The sequence below is a fragment of the Strigops habroptila genome, chromosome Z (assembly GCF_004027225.2).
Source record: "Strigops habroptila isolate Jane chromosome Z, bStrHab1.2.pri, whole genome shotgun sequence".
NCBI classification, from domain to species: domain Eukaryota; kingdom Metazoa; phylum Chordata; class Aves; order Psittaciformes; family Psittacidae; genus Strigops; species Strigops habroptila.
This window is the reverse complement of record NC_044302.2, coordinates 29841525-29868980: the sequence shown is the minus strand read 5'-3', so window position 1 is coordinate 29868980 and position 27456 is coordinate 29841525. Positions and strand designations below refer to the sequence as shown.

At 40.4% G+C, this 27456-nt stretch overlaps 2 protein-coding genes across 4 annotated transcripts in view; both read left to right on the top strand.

Annotated features, from left to right (window-relative positions):
• The window catches only part of ATP6AP1L (ATPase H+ transporting accessory protein 1 like), a 756678-nt gene that overhangs the window by 688914 nt on the left and 40308 nt on the right, over positions 1-27456 (top strand). The gene's annotated exons all lie outside the window — the stretch shown is intronic.
• Positions 1-27456, top strand: part of ATG10 (autophagy related 10) — an 86154-nt gene that overhangs the window by 50956 nt on the left and 7742 nt on the right. For both annotated transcript variants that reach the window (XM_030470299.1, XM_030470298.1), the window contains exon 5: positions 8610-8707. In XM_030470299.1, coding sequence (XP_030326159.1) covers positions 8610-8707 — 98 coding nt within the window. The remainder of the gene's footprint in view (positions 1-8609; positions 8708-27456) is intronic.

Sequence of the window (27456 nt, the reverse complement as noted above, 5' to 3'; positions counted from 1 at the left end):
AGCTAGAGTGGAGGGATTGAAATCTTCCAAGTCATTTCACTCAAGTCTCCTTCATGCATCATGGTAGCTTGGGGAAGAGTGGCTGGGAAGCTGCTCATGGAAAAGGACCTGGGGGTAGTGATTGATGGCTGCTGAACATGAGCCAGCTTGTGCCCAGGCAGCCAAGAAGGCCAGCAGCATCCTGACCTGTATCAGCAATAGTGTGGCCAGCAGGGCCAGGGCAGTGATCATCCCCCTGTACTGGGCACTGGTGAGGCTGCACCTTGAACCCCGTGTTCAGTTCTGGGCCCCTCACTACAAGAGAGACATTGAGGTGCTGGAGCGGGGCCAGAGAAGGGCAATGGAGCTGGTGAAGGGCCTGGAGCACAAGTGTGATGAGGAACAGCTGAAGGAACTGGGGTGTTTAGTCTGGAGAAGAGAAGGCTCAGGGGGGACTTTATCGCTCTCTACAACTGCCTGAAAGGAGGATGGAGCCAGGAGGTGGCTGGTCTCTGCTCCCAAGGAACAAGGGATAGGACAAGAGGAAACGGCCTCAAGCTGCACCAGGGGAGGTTTAAACTGGCTATTAGGAACAATTTCTTCACTCTGAAAGGGTGGTCAGGCACTGGAACAGGCTGCCCAGGGCAGTGGTGGAGTCAGTGTCCCTGGAGGAATTTAAAAGTCATGTGGATGTAGTGCTTAGGGTCAGGGTGGACTTGGCAGTGTTAGGTTAATGGTTGGACTAGATGATCTTAAAGGTCTTTTCCAACCTAGTTGATTCTATGATCAGCATCTTTTGTGTTGTGAATAATCTTCTAATCTTTATCTAGATAAAAATGTCTGAATGTTGCCAGTGATATCTTTTTAATTAAAAAGTAGCTTAAGCTGCTTTGAATGTGTTTGGAAAATTTAATCACTCTCTGCCTTATATTGTTTAATGGTTTCTAATTTTGCAGTGTTAGCCTTTTAAAAGGCACTTCAGATTTAATATTGAAGAAGAAATTCTCATAGACTCCCTGGTGGAAAGATTTCAGTCTGAGGTGCAGTTTCAGGAATGGATAATTTGGGGTAAATTTTCAAACTGGGACATGGGGAACTGGGGACATTGCTCTGCCTTTACCACCAACAGAACTCATTTGCACACATCCTGCTGCAGATTTATTTCTAGAATTATTACAGGCATTTACAAATGTGTGCTGTTTTGCCTTTAAACTTACTGTGCCAGCAGGAAGATGAAGAAACTTCTGTTGTAAGAGACAGATTAACCTATTTGTGGTCCTGAGAAATGTCATCTTCTTGTTTTTTAGCTGAATTAATAGTTCTCTGTCTCTAAAGAAGAGGATGGAGGTGCTGGAGGTAGAGGAAATAGGACACTATTTCTACTGTACTGTACTTTCATATAATTAGTATTCACCATAAGCAGTTAATCACCAGAGAAGAGCTCACAGAGACAAAACAAGTTGTTTAGCTTGTCAGCATCAGGGAATCGGAGGTGTTGAAACATGACTCCTTATAGCTGGAAGTGGATATTACAGAAGCTAGTGGATGATCTAATGCACAATCATAGTATTATGTGCCAACAGCTCCCCTTGCAGTACAAACCCGTCATCGTTCCTACAAGTACAATTATGTTTTAAAACACTTCTTGAGAACCTTCACAATGAAAAACAAGGACTTTTTTTTCGGTAACTCCTAAAGTCACCTAAGTTCTCTTCAGCATATAACGTTCTCTTCTAACATCTAAGAGTCTCTGACTCTTGAAGATAGAAGGATACAAAATGCTGACAATAAGTACATTTCCTATAATGTTTTCAGCTAGTGTTCTCTGATTTTAATTATGAATAGCTTACTGTTGAAAATTAAAAATTTTTTTGTCCTTGCAAGTTATTTGTTTGCCTATGCCACACTGTGTGAAGGTCCAAACATGGGGTTTTGAGGAATGTGCAGATCACAGTCACTCACAATCACTTGGGGTATCTGAGCAAAGTATCTTTTGTCTTATCCTGAACCTATTAGGAGGAAAACTCTACGTAATGTTCTGAAATTTTTTTCAATTGAAGTAATAGTGTTCATGTGATAGGCTCCTCACCTTGTTTCTCAGACAGGTAGTAATGTTCACTTCTCTAAAATAATCAGAGAAGAATCTTCTGAGACCTACATCAATTTCCCAGTCTAAATTCCTACCATTACTTGTAGGTTAAGTAATCGAATCAGTTCCTCATAAGTCTGTTGTGAGCTGTTCTTGGTTTCCCTTGAATCCTGTCCATACTGATCCTCATGTTAATTAGAACTTGTTGCAGGAGGTGAAGGTGAGCTATCTTCCTTCCAGTGTTTCCACAGCCCTGCCCTGTCTTGCTTTCCCCAGCAGCAATGCACAGAGTTTGAATTAAAAACTCTGCTTCCTCTCTGGCAGAATGTTAAGTGGCCATTACACCTCGAGGCCTGCTTAGAAAATAATAATTCTTCTGTTCGACCTGACTAAGTAGTTTTGCTTGTTTTGCAAAACTTCCTCACTTCGTATGTTATAATAGTAACTGGTGCCAGCCTGTGCAAATCTGTGCTCTTCCAAATAGTCTCTTTAAAAACCTCTAGAAGAATTAAACCCTGCCTTTTTCCCATCATACATGCGCTCAGTTTTCATTGACTTGGTCTCTTGCAGTCCCTCCTAGGAAAAAGGCTTCTGATAGAGTTTCTGGGAGATTTTCCTATTATCTTTAGTGTGGTTGACATCTTCAGGAGCTTGGGTCAGTGAGGACACCCAGTGTTCACTCCTCTCTGCTAGCAGTTGTGCTCAGACGTTGTAGATCAGTTCTTCCTGCAGAAGGGCAAAAGTTGCATTCTCTGCTTATCCTTGCTGTTGTCTAAATTGGATGGTTCAGAGGGACTATGACACGCTTGAGACGTGGGCCAGGACCAGCCTCATGAGGTTCAACAATGCTAAGTGCAAGGTCCTACACCTGGGTCAGGACAATCCCAGGCACAGCTACAGGTTAGGTGGAGAAGAGATTCAGAGCAGCCCTGCGGAGAAGGACTTGGGGGTGTTGATCGATGAGAAACTGAACATGAGCCAGCTTCAGTGTGTGCTCATAGCCCAGAAACCAACCGTATCCTGGGCTGCATCAAAAGAAGCGTGACCAGCAGGTCGAAGGAGGTGATCCTGCCCCTCTACTCTGCTCTTGTGAGACCCCACTTGCAGTACTGTGTGCAGTTCTGGTGTCCTCAACATAGGAAGGAGATGGAGCTGTTGGAGCAAGTCCAGTGGAGGCCATGAGGATGATAAGGGGCCTGGAGCACCTCCCATATGAAGACAGGCTGAGAAAGTTGGGGCTGTTCAGCCTGGAGAAGAGAAGGCTGCGTGGAGACCTCATAGCAGCCTTCTAGTATCTGAAGGGGGTCTACAAGGATGCTGAGGAGAGACTCTTCATCAGGGACTGTAGTGATAGGACAAGGGGTGATGGGTTTAAACTTAAACAGGGGAAGTTTAGGTTGAATATAAGGAAGAAGTTCTTTACTGTGAGGGTGGGGAGGCACTGGCACAGGTTGCCCAAAGGAGTGGAAATGCTCCATCCCTGGCGGTGTTCAAGGCCAGGTTGGGCAGAGCCTTGAGCGACATGGTCTAGTGTGAGGTGTCCCTGCCCATGGCAGGGAGTTGGAACTAGGTGATCTTAAGGTCTTTTCCAACCCAAACCATTCTATGATTCTATGATTTTCTGGAATTCATCTTTAGACCTCTGTTTTTGGTGAGGCAAAGTTTGATATGTAAGCAAAAGGTAAGGGTTTGAATTCTTAATTTCAACAGAACAATTTTGAGAGACATCTGAACTTCTTCAGATTTACAGAGAACATCTTGTTTGTGCAAGGACAAATACTTCAGCTGAAAATAATGATTAAGCGTTATGACTGTCTGGAAAGATGTTTGGGAACATTACAGGATACAAGAAGATATGTTTATGCTACATATATGTACACACGTAGGAAACATTTTTCAGTACCTCATGATACTTCCCATGTGGCATGTATTCATAAATTCAGACTTACTGAATCCACACTCTGTGTCAGGAGCCCAAGGCAATGGTCCTTAATACCTCAGAGCATCAGAGAACTAGGTGTTACTTCTCCAAAATCAGTCTTATCCCATACGTTGCAGAAATGGGAGCCCTTCTTTCTTTCTCTGGCTTCTGAGATTACCAAATAGGTTGTTGAAGAAAAGCATGAACCCCTGCTGATATCCAATGTCAGCAATTAGCCCTCTTAGAGACAGATGGTATAGGCAATTAGCCTTTCCCTTCAATGCTGGCATAAGCCAGATGGGCTGGGCTAGGTCCAGTAAGCTTTCTTTAATCAGCAGAGTATTTTTGCCTTTTCTTAGTCTTTAAGATGTCAAGGAACTTTGGTCTTTTTCTGAACTGTTATTGTATGAAGTCAGACATTCAAAAACCTCTTCCACCAACGGTGAGGTAGCAGCAACGCAGGCATCGTTCAGGAATCACCCTGCATTTCTCGAACGTCTCTTCTTATTTTTTCCTGCAAAGGTAAAAGAATAATTGTGAATGCTGGCTGAGCACTGAAAAGAAAGAGCAGAACTAATGTGAGTCAATAAGGACTGCAGCCTAAATCCTCCAGAAAAGAGAGAAGTAATGTTGACCTGCTCAAAATACATCTAGCTCTCTGACATGCAGATAGGTCTCTGCCAACAAAAAAACATGCTAATCAGTGGTTATAGAGAGAGGAAGCTTGTAAAGATAATGTAACTTCCTCCAACCCTGAAGGCATGACATTCTGCGTTCATAACCGTGTTGGGCCTGACTGATGTTCTTTCCAGAATACGGACTTACTCCCTGAACTTAGAAGCATGCAACCACTATATCGTTTCTCACAAAGATAGCTCTTCCTAAGGCCGTGTCCCATGTGAACTGCTTTTATTGTGGCCTTGGACAGAAATAAAATGGAATAATTTGTATAATTAGATATTCTCCTAAGCTGTAAGGGTATTTTTTTCTTTTGTGGCAATGTTTTCTTAAGAGTGTTTCTTTGGAAAGTGTGCCAGAATGAAGCCTCAAAATGATTTGTGCACCATTTCACCAGAAGTGTCAAATAACCTTTAATTGGAAATCCAGGAAATTATTAAAAGCCCTCAGTAAACTTCAAGAAAACAGAATACAGCAACTTGGGAAGCCTGAAAATTTTCAGTGAAAATGGATGTGAAATTTGTATGCTTAAGGAATTTCTGCTCTTTGCAGAAATTAAGGTGCCAAGTCAGGTGGGATCTGCAACTCATGCGTAGTCTTAATGCTGCACCTTGCTGCTGTGAGGGGGCACTCAACCATCTGCTTTGTAACTGTTTCTTATTTGGGTGACATAAACGAGTTAACCCCAAGTGGACCATCAAGGCGCTTTTCCCAGAATAACGTTGTCATAGTCTGGACAGTTGAATAATAAAAATTTGAGTTTGTGGTAGAAAGGCTGTAGTCGTTCTTGCCCAACTGTTAAGACAGATGAACTGGTTGATAAAGCCCATAGTTAAGTACAACAGTGGCAGAACCCGTAGTTTGGAGTGCTTGACTCCTATCCATTATCTCCTTTCTCTTCATGAAAATCTTAGTTGGTTACTGCCCAGGTTCTTTTGGCCTTTCTTGCTGAGTACATGTCAGGTTTATTCTGTCAGAGCCTGGGTTAGTACTGATGAGCTGGCGATGTGTTGCGTGCCAGATCTGTGGCATTATGGGTGTGGAGCTCTGGACAAAGGTACAGTAAATCTGGCATGACCCACAAGCAGTTATTGCTTTGTGGTGTACATTTCCTTTCACTCTCCGTCATTATTTAATGGGCTGAATGATAGAAAACATACATGTAACCACAAGCTTTCACTTCGGTCTGCATACCTGCTCCCAGCTAGACTTGGGATGAGACTTGGGACAAGCTGCAGGCACCTCAGCATCTGTGTTGTCGTGGGTGGATGATGAATAAATGTATTGCTGGGTGAATCTGAAGCCTCTGCCTTCCTTTCCTGCCACTTCTCTTGGCTTGATGCTGATGCTGCCTTCTTTTTCTGGCTGAACTTTTTGAGTTCAGCTCCATCACAGGAAAGAATAAGACAAGAAAGAGAGAGGCTGCTTGGCTCAGCAGGTACCACAGTGGCCTCTTGTTGCTAGCAGCAACAATTACAGACTGCTCTGTCAGCCCAGCTGGATATTTGAGGTCTCAGTGGGCTGCTAAATATGTGAATGCTGGCAGCCTTGGAAAAAGGGGTCTCAGAGTGCCTGAAGAATACAGATACGTGTTGTGTGCAAACCTGGTAGCTTGTGAATAAAATGCGTTCACTTATATTACCCTAAGCAGATGACCAAATTCACACAGAGGAGTTTTGAAATATGAAACACAGCTCCAGACACATTACCTGAAAGGGGTTTTATTGTCCACACTTACCTTCTGACACAGAAACAGCAACAAACCCAAAATAGACTGCAAAAACTAAAAACTATTCTTCTTCCTCCCCAGATGCTTTCTAACAAACGGTCCTTCTATCAGTTATATTAAGATCTTAGCGTAGTTGGGGTTTCCTTTACCTTTCCCTCTTCTTTTTCTTTTTCTTTTTCCTGTGCATTATTTTCTTTCTTCTTTTTCTTCTTCTTTTTTTTCTTTTCTTCTCTTTCTCTGTCTCTCTCTTTTTTTTTTTTTTTTTTTCAGGTCTTCATCCCACAAAGGAGGATGGGGAAACTAGCCATCCACCCTGTCTCCTTTTGCAAGGGTCTTGAGTTCCTAGCTCTGTAGCTGAACGCGTCCATTTTAAGTATTGATAACTTACTCTTTCCTGCTTCATTTGGCCTTCCATCTCCTAGAAAACTCAGCTAGTCAGTTAAATAAGAATTTATAGGAATACAGTACTTGGGAGCATGTATGAAAGCTTATTCAGTTTAAAAACCACACTCCATTCAAAACTCATTTAAAGCTTAGTGAAATGTATTGAAATAGTGCAGAGAATTAAAAGTGTAGGGAAATTTAAATCCAAGCATATTTCAATATATAAGTGCATAATCAGAATGCCCAGATCAATTTTTTGTTCCCGTGTGAAACACTGCAATTACTCTGTATTTACTGTCTGTGATCTCAGTCCAATATGACATGAAACTTTCAGGTTGGATGTATTTGTATTTTTCTCTGAAATGAAAATAATTTTATACTGAGATAAGATGGAAGATAAACTGCTTCTCATACTGGAAATAATAAGGTAAAGAAAACTCAATTTTAACTATGATTAATGCTTCAATAATACTCGATTGTTTCTGTAAATGAGATTAATGGTAACAGTCAGAATAATGGTAAGAGTAAAATCCATTCCATATGTACAATCTGAATTTGCTCATTACTATAAAAATCCACACAGAAGGGTGTACAGAACAAAATACAGAATGGCATATCAAATCTTGCATTAGAATGTATGTTGTTGTAGATGTTACATTTGGGCTTTCTCTGGATTCTTTTTGCAGGGTGCATAGAAAACAGAGAATTACAAGTGTGCATGGCATCTTGTTATTACCTGCACACTGATGATCTGAGTATAAATACATCCTTCTAAACTTAACTTACATTCTTGTAACAGATTTCTTAGAGATGTTAGACCATCTCCAGCACAGCTCTGGTGTCTGCCATCATAAGACATAGGTCATGACAGCTTAAGTAGTCTCATGTTCATGAGGATGGCATAGTATAGCGAGTTAATATGCTGTTACCCCCTCAGATAATTGGGGGGATAATTGCGACATGCTTCTGCTGTATGGCGCTTTTGTAAGTTCAGAACTTGGTGCTTTTTTATAAAGAAATATGTGCAGAAAATAAGATAAAACAGAGGCTGTAGGCAGCTGGTTTTAACTTATATCGAAACATGGCATTCAAATGTTAATTGGGTGAATAAATCTTATTCATTTTACAGACATGAAAGTGTCAGTAGAATAAAATTATTTATGACAGGATAATGGTTTCTGACACCTAATGAATACTGGGATGAAGCCGCTTATTGAAAGTATATCAAAATATTCTATTGCTGTTTGCCAAAAACAAAAATTCTGGAAAAAATTGACATGCTTATTTTCTAAGAGGTTGACACTAATATCTTTGGCATAATTCTAATATCACAGATAAAAACCTGATGCAACAATGCTATATAAATGCTGCTCAAGAAAAAATTATGGGCATGTAGGTTACCGAACTGTAGTAAACTTTGTTTGCAGAATGTTGCAGATTTTTTCCACTCTCTCACTATGAATTGCATGTATTTACAGTGGAATAACTGTTCATGATATTATTTTGTGGTTTTGAATTTATCTTACCCAAGCATTGTTTTTCAAAATCAGTTTGACTTCACACCTTACAAACAGAACAGTAAGTTGTTGCTCTCAGGTGACAGAAAGGAAGGCTGAAGAGGGAATCAGGGTAGTTTTATATGCACCCTCAGTCAGCATTGGAGCGATGCTGCTTTGGAGTTATGGGTCCAGGAGGAACTGTTTTGCTGTTATTTCTTCCATCTGCTTCATGATAATCTGTATTTTCAGACTTACTTTTGCTATTCTGTATTAAAGATACAGCATGCTTAAGAGCTTTGACTTTAGGTGGTGGTTTCCCCCCCTCCACAGATGGAAGACCTTTAACTCTGGATGAAATATGGAGCAGTGTTCATGCATGCTACCAGGATCGTCTGCAGGAGAGGCCCTGGGACACTATTACACAGCAGGTGAGAAACCATTGGTCCTTTCAAAACTGGAGAATGCAATATGTGCCTGAATCCTCAATGCTCTTATTCTCCTCCTGGACACAAGTGGAATACATAAAAGTCTTAACAGGTTGTGCTGAGCTACAACTACCAACAATGCTTTTAGCCCTGAATTTTGAAGGATATGTATGTGTTCACCGTGTAAGACTTAATGTATCTCTCACTTAAAATACTTTTCCAAAGCCAATCCTGAAAACTTCAGGCCATTTCTGAGTAATCACGGATTTGGGTAAATACAAAAGCAGACTTATTTGTGTAAGTAATATATACTAGTGTAACATTTCACAGATTGTCTATGAGTCAAATGACCAAAAAAGACTGTAATTTTCAATTTTAAATAGACTTGCAGTCCTTAGGATTGAAGGAGAGAAAATTGGTCTCTCAATCAAATGGTAAGTTATTGCCGACTAATGTCCTTAAGAATCGGTAGTTGATGTATGCCATGTTTTACAAGAGGAAGCAGATTAGTAAACTGTGATATCACTGCCTTCTTTTAGAGCTGTTCAAATCACTTTTATTTAAAGTGGTTTTAAAGTCACCACATCATTTCAGCAGCTCTTTCCAGACTTGTGATGATGGCTCTCTTGAAAAGGGCCGTACTTACTCAAGGAAGAGTGAGATATGGTTCAGAGCCGAGTTGGTTCCTCTGGTTTCTTCCTTCAGCTCCAGGCCTCCAGTGCAAGTTTGGACAAAGAATAGAGACCCTCCAGGTGTGAATTGTTTATCATCAAAGATACTAATGTGTCCTTTGTTCCTCCCCTTTCCTTCCTTGACTTTTTGGGTTTAGCTGTTCCAGGTACATGGGTTTCTTATCGCACAGCTGGGACAACAGGGATGTAGCGTCAAATGAGTTCTACAGGTGTTTCCTTAATTTGGCTAATACAATTTAATTACAGGATGCCTGTTTGTAGATCTTACTCAATCATGGGAACACAAGCTGAATTCATGTTTTTGCAGCCATGGACCATTATTTACATTATAATAGCTCCCTGAGAACCTAACAAGCGTTGGTTTTCTGATGTTTGCTGTGCATATCTGAATTCCAGGTGCGAGTTTTCAGATTCTTGTAACACACATTTTTACATAAAGCATTAATTACCTGACTTGTCTAATGCAGAATGAAGATGAGAGAGGTTTTAACAAAATAATGTAAAATAGTAGCAGATAACTGATGTGCACGAGAAAGTTCATATTTTTCAGTAAAGTTTTATGATTTATAGCTGAAGTTTCAGGTACGTTTCTGCATAGAGCATGTCCTGGGTTCAGCTGTAACAGTTTTTTTTCCCCTTAGTAGCTGGTGCAGTGCTGTGTTTTCAGCTTTAATCTGAGAACAATGCTGATAACACACTGATGTTTTTAGTTGTTGCTATGTAATGCTTAGTCCGATCACGGACTGCTCAGTCTCTCATGCTCTGCCAGCAAGAAGGGGCATGGGAAGCTGGGAGGAAGCAGAGACAGGACACCTGACCTAAACTAGCCAAAGGGGTATTCCATACCACAGCACGCCATGCCCAGTATACAAACTCGGTGGAGTTACCCGGGAGGCCCAGGTCGCTGCTCGGGTCGGGCTCGGTATCGGACGGTGGATGGTGAGCAATTGTATTGTGCATCACTTTGTTTATTGTTTTCTTTTCCTTTCCCCCTTTTCATTTTATGTTCTCTCCCCTTGTTATTTCTGTTATCATTATTATTATTGATGGCAGCAGTAGTAGTTTTGCATTGTACCTTAGTTACTGGACTGCGCTTATCTCAATCTGTGGGATTTACATTCTTTCGATTCTACTCCCCATCCCTCTGGGAGTGGGGGGAAAGAAGGAGGAGGAAGTGAGCAAGCAGCTGCGTGGTTCTGAGTTACTGGCTGGGCTTAAACCATGACAGAAAGGCAGAGGATTCAGTTAATTTTGCCTTCACTGCATCCACGTTCTTCCATTCCTAGTTGACAGAGACCACTATCCCTGTGATCAGATGCTAGGTATCCTTTAGGGCTGACATCTCTGATATTTCCCAGCTGAGCTGTTCTGGCTTGTGGATAGTTTATATTCCCACCTGCAAAAATGTTTAGGTCACTCTGTTGTGTGCAGTCCAGAGATGGCATGCCTTCTCTGCACTCATACTGTGGTCTGAAGCCACGTTAAAGCTCCTCTGTAGAAAGCACAGTCTGTTCATCTGCAAAGCATTGCAAGAACCTGCAGTTCTGTGGAGATAATAAATCATAATGCAGTACTACTGAGAATAAAGCATGAACACTATGTTTGGAATGCGTAAAATCAGAATGGTGGAAGCCAAAAGTAAAACCAGGTCACTCCCACCCAGAGATTATTTTTGCCTCTTAAGGACTGGTAAAGCAAAGCTGTCCTGCATTTAATAACTAGATATATGTGTGAGATAGATACATACACACAAAGGCCTGCAGAAAGAGATTTTATGGGTGGTAGAATGTGTGGAGTGCTGAACCTGTGACACCTTTCCAGAGGTGGTTCAGCCAATGTGAGACCAGTGACAAAACCTAAGCTAAGATGTAAGAAAAAACATTTTGGAGAAATTAACAAAGGTTATAGCAGCAAAAAGCCTGCTGAACATAACATCAAGGTGAGTTTAGATTAAATAAGAAGATTACAAACTAAGTTAAACTACTCATCATAGAGCACAACGCTGGAACTGCTGGCAGGTAGCAGGAGCCAGAGAAGTTAAGATCCTCCAGCAATGCCACTACATAGTTTGGAATTACTTTACTTCTGCACTATTTCATGTCTGCCTTCTTCCTGAATACCATGTACCTGTGGCTCAAGGCCATTGAATTCCACTACTTCAGTGAGGTTAACGTGCTTTGCATCAGTATTGAACTTCATCCAGAGGCCCCAGCTGCATTCCTGGATTGGGAATGTACTTTCCCACATGGCTGCAAGAGGAAGCCTCTGGGAAATCAGCTTTAAGAGGTCTACAGTTTTAATTTTAGATGAAAGCAGAAGAGCACCAGGCAGGGAGGTTGCATTTGCTTGTGGTCATTCAGCCAAATGATAAGAAGACAAAGGAATGCATGGTTGGTGGAAGCATACATTTCTAGGGTTGAATCAGAGCAGAGGAAAGCACTAGCACATGCAGCAGTGTCAATACTACCGCATTTTCAGTGCCGGCAACCACTGGTGCAACAAACACATCCTCTTGTAAACTGAGAGACGCATATGCCAGTCCAAATACAAATAGCAGTAAACCCCAGAGTATTCTCAAAGGAATTATGAAAGATAATATAAACATATTGTAAGCACTAGCCTGCAAGCCGCAGGTCAAAGCAAGAGTTAGGTCTACAAGAAGAAGAGCATTTTTTTCCCATCAAATGAATCAGGGTTCTGAATTGAAATACAGGTTTCTCTTCCCTTCCTGCTTTTATGCTGACCCATTTTGTTATGTGGGTTAGGCTTTGCCTGCAGGAACACAGATCGTATAATACAAGTCACTGGGCAAACTCACCAAATCAGGCTTGAAGTCTCAGTGAAGATGAACAGCAGAGAGAAAAGGTTTAGGATTTTGTTTCAAACAGATACAGATTTAAAATTCTACAAACAATCCATCTGTGGGAAGAAAAATTGAGCTTACCACTGTCCACGCATAATGTTACTTACCTTTTAACTAGGGCTGATTTTGCACTTTGATTGAATATTTGGCAGATTAGGAAAAGAAAGTCGTACTGCCTTTTTGTTTCCCAGTTCCAGGATCTTACACTAATCATTTGGGACTTATAACTCATGTATTTTATGAAATATGGGTGCCATGCCTTTTTTGGTACAACTATATTTTGGCTTATAGTCTTTATGGTAAAATATATGAGATCAGGAACTGAGACACTGCCTAAGCTCCAGACAATTTAGCTTTTTGGCAATTACATTGCCAAAAATGCCAAAACCAAATTTTAAGTAAAATTCGAACTTTTTTTAGTTACTCTTGATTGTTGTGGAAAGCCATGCTCATTTTCAGAAAAAGCATCTTCAAATATTTTTACTGACTATTTTTATTGCAAAAGGCAAAAGTCAACTAGTTAGCTTCTCATAAATAAATTAACGTGATAAGGTTGCATAGTATTTTATAATGATAATTGATAAATGGTGATGATTTAATTGCACTTCCTCTAGCAATAATCTTAAAATGCTCAAATGAAGTTCCTATGATTGGCTTTCTTCTGAGTTAAATCTCCCTGGAGTCTTCAGTCATCCCTTTTCTACATCCGGTGATAACTTGCTTTAGCTGTTTTAAATAATAGAAATCAATTACAACACACAGCTGTTTAACAAAACTTCTAAATGTTGCTACAGGTCTCTGTAGGTATTTCCTGATGGCTTATAATGACATCAATTTAGCACACCTGGTAAGATCTGTGTGAGCTGGAAGTAGTTTAATTCTGCAATGACAGGAAAATTAAGGATTATTTATGGATTACTATTGCATTTCAGAACCATTGCCAACTGTTATTTTAGCTTCTTTTTATGAAGAGTCAGAAGTGGAATTGCAGACATTGCATGCGCATCTCCTGAATAGTTTACTTGCAACTTGGTGGGTGCCTTTGAGGATACCCTATGTATTAGTTATATTTCTCTGTACAATCTACACGAAAGAATGTCTCTTCACCTTTTTAAATTAATGGATGCTAGAAATGTGCTCTTTTTAAGAAGCTCCCTTTCAAGTCTTTGTAACTTGTCCTGAACTGCAAACAGAGCTTTCCTCAGTTGTCTCTCACTTGGGTTTTCCTGTTCAGCTTGACTTATGATGGATGGAATCCCAGCCCTGCATCCTCCATATCACCATTCTGCGTAACCTTCTGGGCTCCTCAGCCTCCCAGCCCTGGTGTTTTCCTGAGTGCATTGCTTTTTAAAAGTACTTACTAAGCCAGTTATATATCAGCCATAAGAACAAATAAAAGATCTAGATGTTTGGAAGAGGGCAGGGTGGGAGAAAAAGACAGTCAGACTGAGAGAAGCTGCAAATAGGATGAATATAAAGATAACATAAAGGCTCTTGGGGACATTTCAGTTAATAATGGAAAACGAAAACAAGACACATTCTCCAAAAACTCAGGCAAAAGTCTCCAGCTAAAAGAAAGTTACAGTAAAGGGAAAGAAAAGTCTCGATGAAAGAATAATGAAGTATGTCATCGTGGTAATGGATGACAGCAAGAGACACGTATTTCTCTCGCATGTACTCTGATACTCAGCAGAGGTGTCCAATAGAGCTTTAGGTAAATACATAGTGGCGTTGCGTAAACTAGCTCAAACATAAATGTCCTTTGTAGTAACGGAGAAGCAGATCCACCGTGTTAATATCCAGGTATAATATGCTAGAGGCACAGCTAAGCTGGCAGCAGTCCAAAAGTGCCATGGTCAAATGCTGAATGCTGAGACATTTTGAAAGGAAAAAACCAGAACCAGAAAAAGGTTCAAAAATGAAGAACAGAGAGTAAAAATAAAAATGAAACAAGGGGGAAGAAATCTTCCTGATGATAAATGTGTACATATTTTACCACATGGTAGTGCATGATTTAATAACCAGGAATTCATAAAACAAAGGCCAACTAAAATTTAGTTAATCTATAAGGGCTACATTTTACCTTTTATCATTTTGAAAATCTCTCCCAGGGTAAATGAAAGATGTGAAGCAGCAGAAGGTGACTGTATGGTTAAAGCTAGAACTTCCATCTTCAGGCTATGTGGTATCAGGTCCTTGCTGTAGAAGTTGGAAATACAGTGGCCATAAGTACCTGAGAATGTAACATTTTTTCATATAATTTTTAATAACCCACTTTTCAAAATTATGGCTTGGTAATCATGAAGGTTTAAGAGCATAATGACTTCACCAGATAATATATATACACTTCCATATAAGCTATACACGTTATTGCATACATCAGTAAAGCTGCTTTGAAGGTTTTAATGTCTGTGTAATGGCCAAAGTTTCAAAAAATAATTGAACTATTTAAAAATATAAATTAAAAAACTAAACAGAGATGCTCAGCTCTCCTACTGATCCATGTTGACATTTTTTCCAGCTATAAGATAACTGATTATCTGGGAAAAGTTGCAGAGATGACGGTTTTCAGGAGTGAAGCCCCCTTTTTTTTTGTGTGGAATGGGCGTAGGGTAGGCATTGGAAGTGCACGAATTTTCATCCTGGTATGGCTAGGTGCTCCAAACCTATTTTGAAGTACCTGCATCAAGGACCAAGACAGTAGTGTAGTCTCCACGTGCAGTTGAGTCATTGTTTTGTGCAGAAAGTGTGAAATGGTACTGGATTAGTGATGTGTACAGTCACCTATTAGAAGGTAAACAAACCTACTTATTTCCCAAATTTGTTTAAGAATAGTATAATATTTACCAAATTGGGGAAAAAGGGGGGGGAAGGACACTAGTAATTTTTCATCCTTTCTTTGCCATGGTGGGTCTACAAAGTAGAATGACTTCAAGAGGAGGAAGTGAAGCATTCCCGCCTCAAAATACCATGTAGGTCAGTGGTGAACTAGACTCCTAGGAAGTCAGGAGATTTACTCTAAATCAAGCAGAAAAGAAATTTGAATCTAGGTCTGTTGTGTCTCAAGTGAGTTCTCTATGTGCTTGTAGAGTAAAGGAGAGGTGTAACTGCCTTCTCATCTTTCTTTAAAGTGGCTTTAACCTGACAGAGAGGAGGTTGAGATGAGCTCTTAGGCAGCAGTACTTCCCTGTGAGGGTGGTGAGGCCCTGGCACAGGTTGCCCAGAGAAGCTGTGGCTGCCCCATCCCTGGCAGTGCTCAAGGCCAGGTTGGACAGGGCTTGGAGCAACCTGGTCTAGTGGAAGGTGTCCCTGCCTGTGGCAGGGGGTTGGAACTGGATGAGCTTTAAGGTCCCTTCCAACCCAAACCAGTCTGTGATTCTATGATTCCTTCTGATATGTTTGTGCAAGGCCTGCTTTGGCAGGCATGGTGCATGAGTGCCTAGGGGCTTCCTGCATTGCTGTCACAGGCACACTCTTGGAGTCCTATCATGACATAAGCCATAAATGGGTCACCCTTTCAAAATGTTGTTTGTGCACGTGCCCAGTGACAGGAATGTGTGTGTGGGGTGTTTTGTTTGTTTATTTTTTTGTTTTGGCTTTTTTTCTTTTTTTCCCATGGGAAGAGACAACACTCGTGAGAAACTTGCATTTCTAATGCTGCAGTGAAGCTGAGTAATAATTTTATGAATTTTAAATACAAGCCCTTGAACAGACGTGCTCAAGTCTGTTTTAGATTCTTGTCCTTTGTGCAAGTCCATGTCCTAGTTATTTATTTCCTGTATGGAAGCAAACTAGCAAGAGAATTTTATCAGCTGATGAATGAACCTTGATCACAGCACTGAGTATCACCAAAAGTTCTGTTTGTAACGGTGAGATGTTGTCATAAAGCCTGACCTTCCGCTGAGAAAACAAAGTCATAAACACAATCAAGAATATGTGCTAAGGCTTAATCAATGCTTAGTGATGATGGAATGTGAAATCAAACATCCAAGGATGGAAATTGAATTGCATTATTACAGGAGGCTCAGCAGTTGAAAAACTGCCCAATAAAACAAGAATGAAAGCTTGGTGACTTGAACGTCCTGCAGAAATAGTCTTAAAAAGACTAATCTCTGAGTCAGGACTCTGAAGGATTGTGGAAGTTACAGAGCACAAATGTCCTTACATCTTTCCCCCTCCTGCCCTTTTTAACCAAAACCGTTCAGGTTACTTCTATTACCAAAATGTGATTCAGAGGTGTGTGTGCAGGGCACTCCCCCCAGCCATGGGAGGGGACATGTTTCATCTGTAATACCTAGGTTGTGTATTTGACAACAATAAATAGCATTTCACTTGTTTATGTTCAAAAAGGCATTCAGCGCATTCAGATACTGACTGTAAATGCAGCAGTTTGTAAGGACAGTGCAAAGGATTATATTAATTGATGACGTAATCCACAGGATTATAGTAACTCAGATCTTCTGCCAGTCTGGAATTCTTCTTCCAGCAGGGTGCAAAAACCTTCTGGGTTCCTAAGAATGAGAAGTTTCCTGTGGTCGCATTGATTGTGTTATTCTGCCAATCTGTCTTTTCATAAAACTTCTTTTTCATGAATGTCTCCTTCATGGCACTGCAGAAAAGATAAACCTGATGGTCTAATTTATCATAGAATGGTTTGGGTTGGAAGGGACCTTAAAGATAAGAATAGCAATTTCTGCAAAGACACTTTCCTTCAAAGTTTATTTCTCTTTTGGTATGTTCCTGCTGTTCTGTAACCTTGAACAAATCCTTAAATATGGAAAATCATTGTTGCCTATGGTGGTGTATTAAAAGGTCCTTCACTGTGCTTCAGGCCTTAGTTTAAAGGCTCACCTTAAAATAAAAAGGTGTGGACTATTGATACCAACGCTAGTCAAGTGAGGACTGAAGGTGATTCCGCAGGTTTCCTTCTGCATTGTATGTGTATCTTCAGGTCCAGACTGCTCAACCCTTTTTTGAATACTCATCTACAGTGAATAGAGCTGTTCCCATTTACTAATAGCATTACTACTACAAGAAGGAATGAGTTAGCAATTCTGTTCCACAAAGTACCAATCCTAAGTTTCAGAATAGTAAGTGATAAGGAATTCTGTGTCTGGTTTGGGATTTTTTTTTTCCCCTCATCATTTATTTCTCAATTTCACCTGAATGAAGAGGTTTTCTTGTGTCGTTTGATACTTAGCAGGTAGATGTAATATCATCTTTGTTGTGTGTCAACAAAGACAAATTCTGTCGTATAATAAATAGTCAACCAAACCTAAACTACCCAAATAACAGCACAGAACTGCACTATTTCTACATTAATCCAGAGTCTGCTCTTTTTCAACATGTAGTTAAGAATCTGGAAGATGTATTCTTTATAGTGCTTCAATAATCCTGTCCATTACATCACTTAATTTATAGCAGTGTTAACAGAAAAATCAATAAACATTATTTCTAAAATGTCAGGGATGTTAATGGTGTGATTTAAAAAAGGGGAAAGATTCAAAACTCTGAACAGAACACACTGATGTAGTATTGTAGAGGCACATCTTGCTGAAACTGTGATAGGGAGGATTTAAATCATGGCTAAGTCATCTTGAAAAATGTGTGTAGGTAGCTATTCTTAGACATACAAATCTTTCTTGCCATATTGTGGGATTTTGCTAAGTGGGGGAGGCTGTATACAGTATATCTTAACAGAAGGTTGCTAAGATTGCTCTTAAATCATTTTGAGTCATATCAACAGTTGCTATGGAACCCCTGCTAATATTTTTGGAAAATTATTAGTACAACTTCCTGAGGAAAGGGAGTCTTACCACTAGAGATTGGAAAGCTGTTTCACAGGGAAAAAATGTAGGAATGGGAAAGCTGGGTGGATATTTTTTTCCAGCTAAAATTTTTTGTGATGTTTTGAACTTCTGGGATTTAAACCAAGTGGTAGTATTGTACAAGCTAGCAAGCAGGTTTTATTTAAAAACTAAGCATTAATTAATGTATAGCTGCCCTACAGTTTAATCATGTTTTTCCCAGTAAGACTTCATGGATATGAGCCTTGTCCAACTAATATCATAGGAGGAGAAGACCAAATAGAGGACTAATACTAAATGATGTTAAGGAAATACAGAGGCTTAATGGATAATTTACATGTAGAGATAAGAAGCAGTAGGAGGATCCTTGCCAATTTCTGGAGCACAATTGAGGATAGACTTTCAAGTCCCGGTACTGTTGTTACTAGAGCTGATCAGCTACTCTGAAATGAAGATTCAATAACATTGAAATCACAGATATGTAATTAATTGAATTAATTACGAAGTAATAGTATTGATTTTCTCAATTCTTTTCTACTTCTGTAGAAAAAATGTTTCAGTGCTCTATGTTGCATTTACAGATAATTTATCTAGAAGTGACTTTTCTTCCACAGAGCTTTCCAAGCAGAGATTTTGTGGCAGAAGTTGTAATAGCATGTTCCTTTCTTGGTCTGGCATTTCTCCTTGTAGGCAGAGGTGGGTTGCTCTTCTGTCTTCCCACTGCCATGGTCTCTAACAGTTCACTACTGGAATAAAGCTAGTTGCTGAACATTACATCTTGCTGAATGTTATTGTGAAAGTCTAAAATATAGAACAACATTGGTTGAACAATATGAAATAATTGGATATCAAATATGACACATTCAGCTCCATTTGAAAGGCAGCTGGTATGGTCACAAGGCATTGAAAACTTTATAACAACTTCCTTTTTTGTTTTCTGCAGCAAAGGTCAAGCCCTTTGGAAGATTTCTTTTTTTTTTTATTAATTTTTAAAAAGTGTTTTAAGTGCCACATAAGTGGAACGTATGCATACATGTTAACAGAAAGCAATTTATACCTAAGCACCTGTGCTCTCAAGTTGTGGAGGCAGATGGTATCAGCAGTTCAAAACCTGATTCAGACAGACTCATGAGACCACTTGTCCATGTATGGATGCAAGTCCTAAAAGTCAGTTCTGTGTCCTCCAGGAATGTGTCCTCCATCATCCTTAATACAGAAGACATGCTGGAGCAGTACAAGGAGATTGAGCCACAGAAAGAGGCCAGACTCATGTTCTCCTAAAAGAACCTTCTGTATGAAGCTGTATGTGGTCTCAAAGGCTCACAAAACCAGTTGAAAGTCACCCAGAGGCCGTTTTGGGTCCTCTTTTTGTATATTATATTTCTGATGGCATAGCAGCCTGATTCAAGAACAAGGGGAAAGACCGCCCAAAATCCCCCTGCAGAGCAGGAGCTATGGCTCCTGCAGAACTGGTGAGTTCAAGCTTCCATAGGCTGTAGCTCTTCTGTGCTCTCAGAAGAAAGCTTGTCATTTCAGTCCTGTGTTGGCCAAGACACTGAGGTGATCAGTCTTTTCTAAACTCCAGATACTGGTTTCATCAAAACATTGAGCTGCAGCCCTGAGGCAAGCACTTCAGCCTTGCAGGAGACAGTTTCAGTGTCCTTTTGAGGTTTTCTGTTGCTGTGCCAGCATTTGCTGCTCTGGTGGTTGCTAAGCCCTGTTCTAACCTCTGACTCTACCATGCTGTGTGTAAGGATGCGCAAGTTGGGAAAACTTGTGGCAGAACTGACTTTTAGGTGGTACAAAGTTTATAGCTTTATATTGAGACTTCCAAGTAATAGGAGACTTAACCATAAATACTGACAGGCCTTATAGTGTCCATGCTAGAACACTGGGTATTCAGTTTCAGCAGTGATTCAGAGTGCTTGGTCCAGCAAATGTTTCAAATGATAGCTAATGTAAGACGGTTTGGCTGGAGGAGGGGAGGACAGACATCTGCCACTGCAGGGAGAGATGGAGAGCAAAGACAGCCTCCTCTTGGCCTGAACTCAAAATGAAGGTTGAGTCACAGTTCTATGGACATGTCATTGCCTCCTTATATTTGATATAGTTAAATTAGTTTCCTACTGCTCTGCTGCAGCAGAAATTTGCTTTCCATTCATTACCTAGTGGTAATTATTGTCTGACTTCTGACTATTACAGCTATCAGTTATAATACCTTCTTAATAAACTGTAAAGAGGAGCTAGGAATACATGTCATCCATCCCATTTGCTGGTTACAGTATTTCAAACTTAAAAGTGTTATGAAACCTCTCTTCCCAAAATCTTTTTGTCCAGGAATTCCTGAGATTATAAAATGAACCCTTTCGGGGCACATTTGTGAAATGCTGGTATGGAAATTTTTTTTCTTATGTTACAGTTTCTTTAATCAGAGTAGGAAATCTGTCTGCAAAATCTTTTCCATACTTCCACAGCTTGTTGGATCGTTCAGTTTTGCACCTTAGATGAATCTCTTAACTTAAGAACAGATTTTAAATATTAATTAATTAAGACTATATGCTGCATAACTAAAATGGTGACAACTGAATTAATCTTATTTTGGCAAGCATGGGAGAAGAATCATCTGTTTGTTTTCTTAGGAAAATGGCTGAGATGCCATTTCTTGACAATATAACTATGGGTCTGCCAATTTTTAACTATAAAGTTTTATTAAAGAACCCTAAAAGGAAGTTACATGCTTCTGAGAAGTTTAAGCTTTAAAAACAGTCTTGTGTGAGCATCTCGTAGTGCTTTGATTCCCCTTTTTCTCAAAATTAATAATTCAAATGTTATTCTATATACATCTAAACAGATAAATAAATATATACATGTATAAATATATATCAGCAGTGTTGGCTGTTCTTGATTAATGTTGTGCTTGTCCTGCATTGTCTCTTAGGTATGCCTCTCACAGATCCTGGCTTAGCTATTCAATATCTTTTCAAAAAATAATAGAATTTTAGACTGTAGAAAAGGATCACCACCCCTTTAAAACTGTAAATATTCTGGAATTTGGCAGATTTTGGGGAGGTAATATGAAATATATGGTCATCTAGCTATTATATTTTGTATTCTATAGTATCAAGTATTACAATAGTAGTTCTGCAGAAAAAGCACATATGCACATCAGGTATTACGGCAGTTTTCTCAGTTGTTATCATTCTCCTAGTTAGAAATCACTACATGAAGAAAATATGTAATTTTTGAATACACCTAAAATAGGAAGATGTAGAGTAAACTAAAGTAAAACTTCTGATTTAAACCCATTTCCATCTGTCACCTCTGCCACCCTTGGAAACACTTTACTTCAGGCAAAATGGCTTTGTCTGTGGCTTTCTAACTTGCACTGAGCAATATACAAGACAAGGAAAGCTGTCTTCAGGGATTGTGGATAGAGGTATTCTTCCTGTTTTGGATGCACCCGGATAGTTCTGATAGCTTTAAAAATGGAAAATCAAGATTGATGTTTTTGTGGCATCAAACTGTAGATGTATTCAGCTGTCACATTCAGCAGAAGCTGCAGCTGCCAATATAAGCAGCAGTAAGTTAGCAATATAGCAGTGATGTGTGTGCCAGGAGCATGGGGGCCAGAGCTCTGTCCAAAGGAAAAGTCGGTTTTATTGCAAGCTGTAATCATTCAGGCTGTGAACAGTCAGGCTTAATAACATGAGCAGGGTCTAAAGATGTCCTTTACACAAAGAGCAGTTTGTACCATGAAGTGTTTGTTTCTTCAGAACCTGCATTTCCACCTTTGTGGCCATGTGGGATTTGAAACAGCAGGTGTGAAGTGGTAGGTGTGGTTCATCTGAAAGGTTAATTCTGGCTGTGTTAAGTGTCTTCATATGTTTGTATTTGTAGGATCTGCCGAAACAACTCCATTTTCCTCAGAAAAACTTAGCTGTTTGATTAATTGCCTCTTCAGCTTGGACTTCATATTTCATGGAAGAAGGATAGGATCCACCTTAGTTGGCTGTATGGGGTTAGTATTATTAAAAGTATTGATAAAAACTTGTCAGTAAAGTTAGTTGGCATGTCTTTAGGCATACACAAGGAACAGATACATTAAATCATAAGGGCGATGCAACTGTTCATCTGCAAAGAAGAACTTGAGCATAAATCAAAATCCCTCTGCGGCCGCCTTCTCCAAAAAGAGGTTCAGTAATGGCAGAAATTTGCTTTTTTGGTCTAGTTTGCACTTCTTTGTCTCATAAGGGTACCTTCAAGTTTTCTCTTGCTCAGTACTATCGCAGATTTATTTTGATCGTCTAAGAAAATGCAGGAGAACAGTGGTAGCTGCACTTTCATAGTCATTCTTCAGTACCCATTACAGACAGAAGTAAGTTGTTTCATCTTCAACAGGCTTATCAGTGGGAGTGCTTCTCTGGGTTTATGGCAAAGTTATGGAAACTTTCCTCAATTATATCAGTAAGGATTACTTGGGTTCTTTCTGTAAATTGAAATCAAGGTGACTATAAGTATGTTATCTGTCCCAGATAATAAATTTTATCCCATACCCTCTAGATAAATGGCCTTTTTTGAGGTTTTTCTTTAAGGCTTTTTTGGAGTCGATGACTATTTCAGCAAGCACATTTTTTTCAACAGCCATTTTTGCCCTTTCTGAAAATTTTTAAAATTATAGTTTCTCTGTATACAATACTATCAGTAAAACATTATTTTTATGAAATGGCTGCATTAATAGTAATGTTGCAACCTGCGTCAGTAGGATGGAGCAGCCCCGTACAATTAGTATCCTAACAACAGCTTTGTTACTATGATCTATACCTTCTACCAGGATGGTAAAAGTTCCCTGTGTGATTACAGTTTCTTCACATTGCACTGCAACGTAGCAATTCCATATTAATAGAGTTTCTGTTATAGTAATTCCATTATTAGAGGAATATCTGTGAGGAGGTGGTGATAGAAGTTTGGAACGTATTTCTTGTGACGGCTCTTGCTCTCCTGTTGCCTTTGCAAGCATCATTACTGGTCCTTGTAAAGACATCGTGCATATACTCGTCCAGATTCAGCGCTCAGGCTTAAAGTCTCCCAGCCCTCATTCATAAAAAATTTACGCACTTTGTACAGTTGAACCTGAGCACATGTGTAATTTAAGCATAAAGTAATCCCTTTAAACTCAAGGTCGACTCTGTTTAGGTAGGTTCCACATGTGCGCAGTTAACTGTTCAGGTTGTGGGGGACACAGTCAGTCTGAAGAGCAAAGTTTTATTACTTTCTTCCTGAATAAGCAGAGTTAGGTTTTGTTAACAAGTAAGTTATTAAGGTAAAGTGTGAATTTAAGGACATAAATACGTAAGAGTATCATAATCTTGAGTGAAGGATTTTTACTTAAAAGCAGGTGTTTGTTTCAGTGGTGTGTAATGTGGTCAGTAATGCGTGAAAAGGGAAGAGCATGCAACTTCTTTATTCACTGCATCACTATTTCCATTCCTCTAAATGGAAGAGATTGTGGAGGACATCTTTTATGTATCCTGCCTTGCTTTTTTGACCTGATAACTAGGATTGTGAACAATGCTGGGAAGACACCTGAAAAGAGTCGGTCCTGGCTGCAGTGTAAAGTTTGGTGGTAGTATCCTGCGTGAAAGTTTTGACACCCTTCCATGAATTTATTTTTGCAAAGCAACATGATGCAAACTGGATCGGGGAAGAGGCAATTTCAGGCACAAATCCCTTTGCACTATCATAAATGGAGAGACCATAAATGTTATGATGGGCGCTCAAAGGCAGTTTAATGTAGCACTGGAGAAAATAGAAGCCATTACTACTGGAAGAGCTTCAGTTATGACAGAGAAAATAAATGGTGCTGTTACAAGAAAGGTACTGACAACAAAATACCTGCTGGCTGGGGAAGAGATGAGCAGAGCACAGTACAGATACCTACAGGCAATTGCCCATTACCTGAAGTAATGTTTATTTTTAGTTTAAATCTGACAGGGATAGTATTTCCTATACTCCCTGCTGACAAAATTATCCAATCTGATGGAAGTTTTAGACTTAATTGGAACTTAGGAACTACCCAATCTTTGCCACTGTTCAGATTCATGCCTTTAACATTTCACTGTGCTATGAGCACTGCATGGGAGAGAGGATGAAGTTAGTTTTTTACATCTTAACTCTTGATGACCCTGTGAAGTCCAGTTCCATTAGTAAATGAGGACAGGACAGGTTGATGAAGCTTTCTCATCCCTGATGCGAAGCGGCTGCCTTACACCTCATAAAAAAGGCTGCTCAGCTGAATTGTGTCTCAGTCCTCAGGGAGCCTTAGCATTCACTTTTTGTTGTTGTTGCTGAGGGCTGAAGAACACTATCTAACCTAAACTTCAGCGAAAGAGGCTTAAGCTCACCAGTTTATCTTCACACCGCGGCTGCTCAGCATATGTGCATGCTGGTTATAATTGGGCAGCTAACGAATAGTAAGCTCTTGTGCTGCCAGCACTCAGTCACATTCAATCTTGTGTAGCATTCCTAAAACAAAACTACATTAATTTCCAAACTACCCAATGAAACATTTCCCATCTTTGGTCCGTCCATCCCTTGCATAGTTTTATACGGGAGGAGTTGAGGTTACAGCTACAGAGATGGGTACAGAGCTTACAAATCTTTCTTGAAGTCAGTTAGTAAAGAGGTCTTCCTACAGAAAACAGATGAAGCAACATTTTGATCTTTCAAATTCAATGGAGCTAGTTGCTGCCTGGAAAGATTTCATTTCCCATGAATGTTGGGTAAAAGGGATATGCAGATGGATGATGGACTCCAGTGTGCAGTGCTGAATGGGCAGTGTTATGCATCAGCCTCATAGATAGATAGATACAAGATCATACATAGATCCAAGAAAATAATGCTGTTGATTTCAAGTAAACTGTGTGTCAATGTATTACTGTCCAGAAATGTTGTGGACAACCTGAAAATGGGTTCATGGTGTACAATGCCAGCGATAATTGTGAGAATTGACTTGAAACTCTCATACATAGCTCTCTAAAATGCATTATTACATGACTGATTGGAAAAAAGATTAATTGTAAACTAGAAGTGGGAAGACTCTTTTATACTATTTAAAATTTTTGGGTTTTTTTTCGTGAAGTCCCAGTATGATTTTATATTTTTTATGTAACTGGCTCATGGGTCAGGTTAGCTGAAGGCTAATACTGCTGCCCTAGTGTTATGTTTAGGATGCGTTCACTGCGTGTGGAACATCACAGGTAGTAGATACGCTCACGAAGCAGATGCAGCACAAGCTTTCATTCAGTCTACAGTTTTGGTAGCGTTTGAGAAGGACTTGGGACATCACAGATGCATAGCCCTGCCTCAGGGTCTAACACAGGCAGCAGAAGTGTGAGTTCCCTAGTTTTCCTAACTTTAGAGCTGGCCTACAGGGACTTCACCCTATGGTGACAAGATAAACCATCATCCTCAGTTGTGGACTCATCTACAGTGACTGCCAGAGCAAGGGCACTAATGAATGGCACTTCGATGGTGCGAAACCTGATAGTTGCATAGAGTGCTGTTGTACTGTAATGAGTTCTAGCTACTGCTAGCCTGGGCCAGGCCTGGACTGGTGGCCTCACAAGGTCTGTAAGGCTCTGTACACCTCTGTACAGAGCCATGAAAAGGCTCTGTAGCCCATTACCAATTCTGAAATAATTCAGGGCTTTGATAACTCTTGCATTTTTATTGGCAGCTCTCCGTTACTTCCTCCTCAGAGCTGGTGTGTCAGTGATTTCACCTTGAGTATACATTAAAGCCTCATGGGGATGCCGTTATGAACAGGATTTGGCATTTAGGATTTGACTGAATCAGATCTGATGTTCTCAGTGTTTTCCCTGATGCTCAACAGCTCTTCTTCCATACCTCAGCCCTTTCCCTTTCTAGAGGCTCCCGCTTAATGGGTCTTGGCTCAGGATTTCTTTTAATCTCCTGTGCTTTTCTGTTTTTCCTATTAGTATGTGATATATTCCTATCTTTCAGGTTTTGAATAAACAGCATGACATTCTTTCAGTTTCATGCCTTTTGTTTAGGGTAAGAGAGATACATGCAGCAAGCTGATTGAAAAATTCCAGCTTTGGACACAGCTCTTTTGCATGACATTTTTGTGGACTTTGAGCGCTAAAGGGTCTGTGCAATAATGACCTTCAGTTTCCTGGATTAGAGGTAAACAAATAAGTGACAGTGCTCAGTTCTCAAAAATACCCTGCAAATGAAAGCCAAAGCAGCTCCTCCTGAATGTGTAGACATGCAGCTTTAGTGCACATGCCATTTCTCAGAGCCTGGCCGAGGAGCAGCATGAGTTTAATTAGACCCCTGGGTCATTTGTTGCTGTTCAGAATTCTGTGGATTATAGTGAGATTCACACCACCCTGGCACAGCTGTTACTTCAGGGTGTGTATGAAGCACCCCTTGGTAATTCAAAGAACAAAGAGACAAGCTAGGAAGAGGGTGTCCTGAGGACACCAGGACCAAGTGTACTCAGAGTTTCATATTGAGGTAGAAGCTGGTGGCTGGGTCCTGTAGCAGAATCCTTTCCCTTTACATCTGCTAGATCCAGAGAAGATTCTGCCCATGGAATGGATGCCATCCATTCAAGAAGAATGGAGAAGGGATTGCAGTGAATTCAGAGTGTGGACAGATTTCATCTCTATCACATGTTTGTAAGTCACAGATTGATGCTGAAGATGGTGGGACCAAGGATTTTTGCCCTTTTGGAAAACTGAGCACCAATGCACTCTGCTTTTTCATGTGGACATTTAATGGTTAAAGTTCAGGAGTTTCTTCAGTGTCACTCTGTCATGTTGTAAGAAGAGGAAGGACGTAACCTACCAGTGTGTGCTTGCAGCCCAGAAACCACCCGTGTGCTGGGCTGCATCCCCAGAGCATGAGCAGCAGGTCAAGGCAGGGCATTCTCCCCCTCTGCTGCGCTCTGGGGAGACCCCCCCTGCAGTCCTGATCCAGCTCTGGGACAACACCACAAGAGGGATGTGGAGCTGTTGGAGCGATTCCAGAGGAGGCCACGGAGATGCTGCGAGGGCTGGAGCAGCTCTGCTCTGGAGACAGGCTGAGAGAGCTGGGCTGCTTCAGCCTGCAGAAGAGAAGGCTCCTTAAGGGGAGACCTTAGAGCAGCTCCAGTGCCTGAAGGAGCAACAAGGGGGAGTGGCTTTAAGCTGACAGAGGGGAGACTGAGATGAGCTCTTAGGCAGAAGTTCTTCCCTGTGAGGGTGGTGAGGCCTTGGCACAGGGTGCCCAGAGAAGCTGTGGCCGCCTCATCCCTGGCAGTGATTCTATGACCAAAAGAAGAAAGATGTAGCATGCAAAGTTAATAAGCTATTTTAAAAGGTCAAG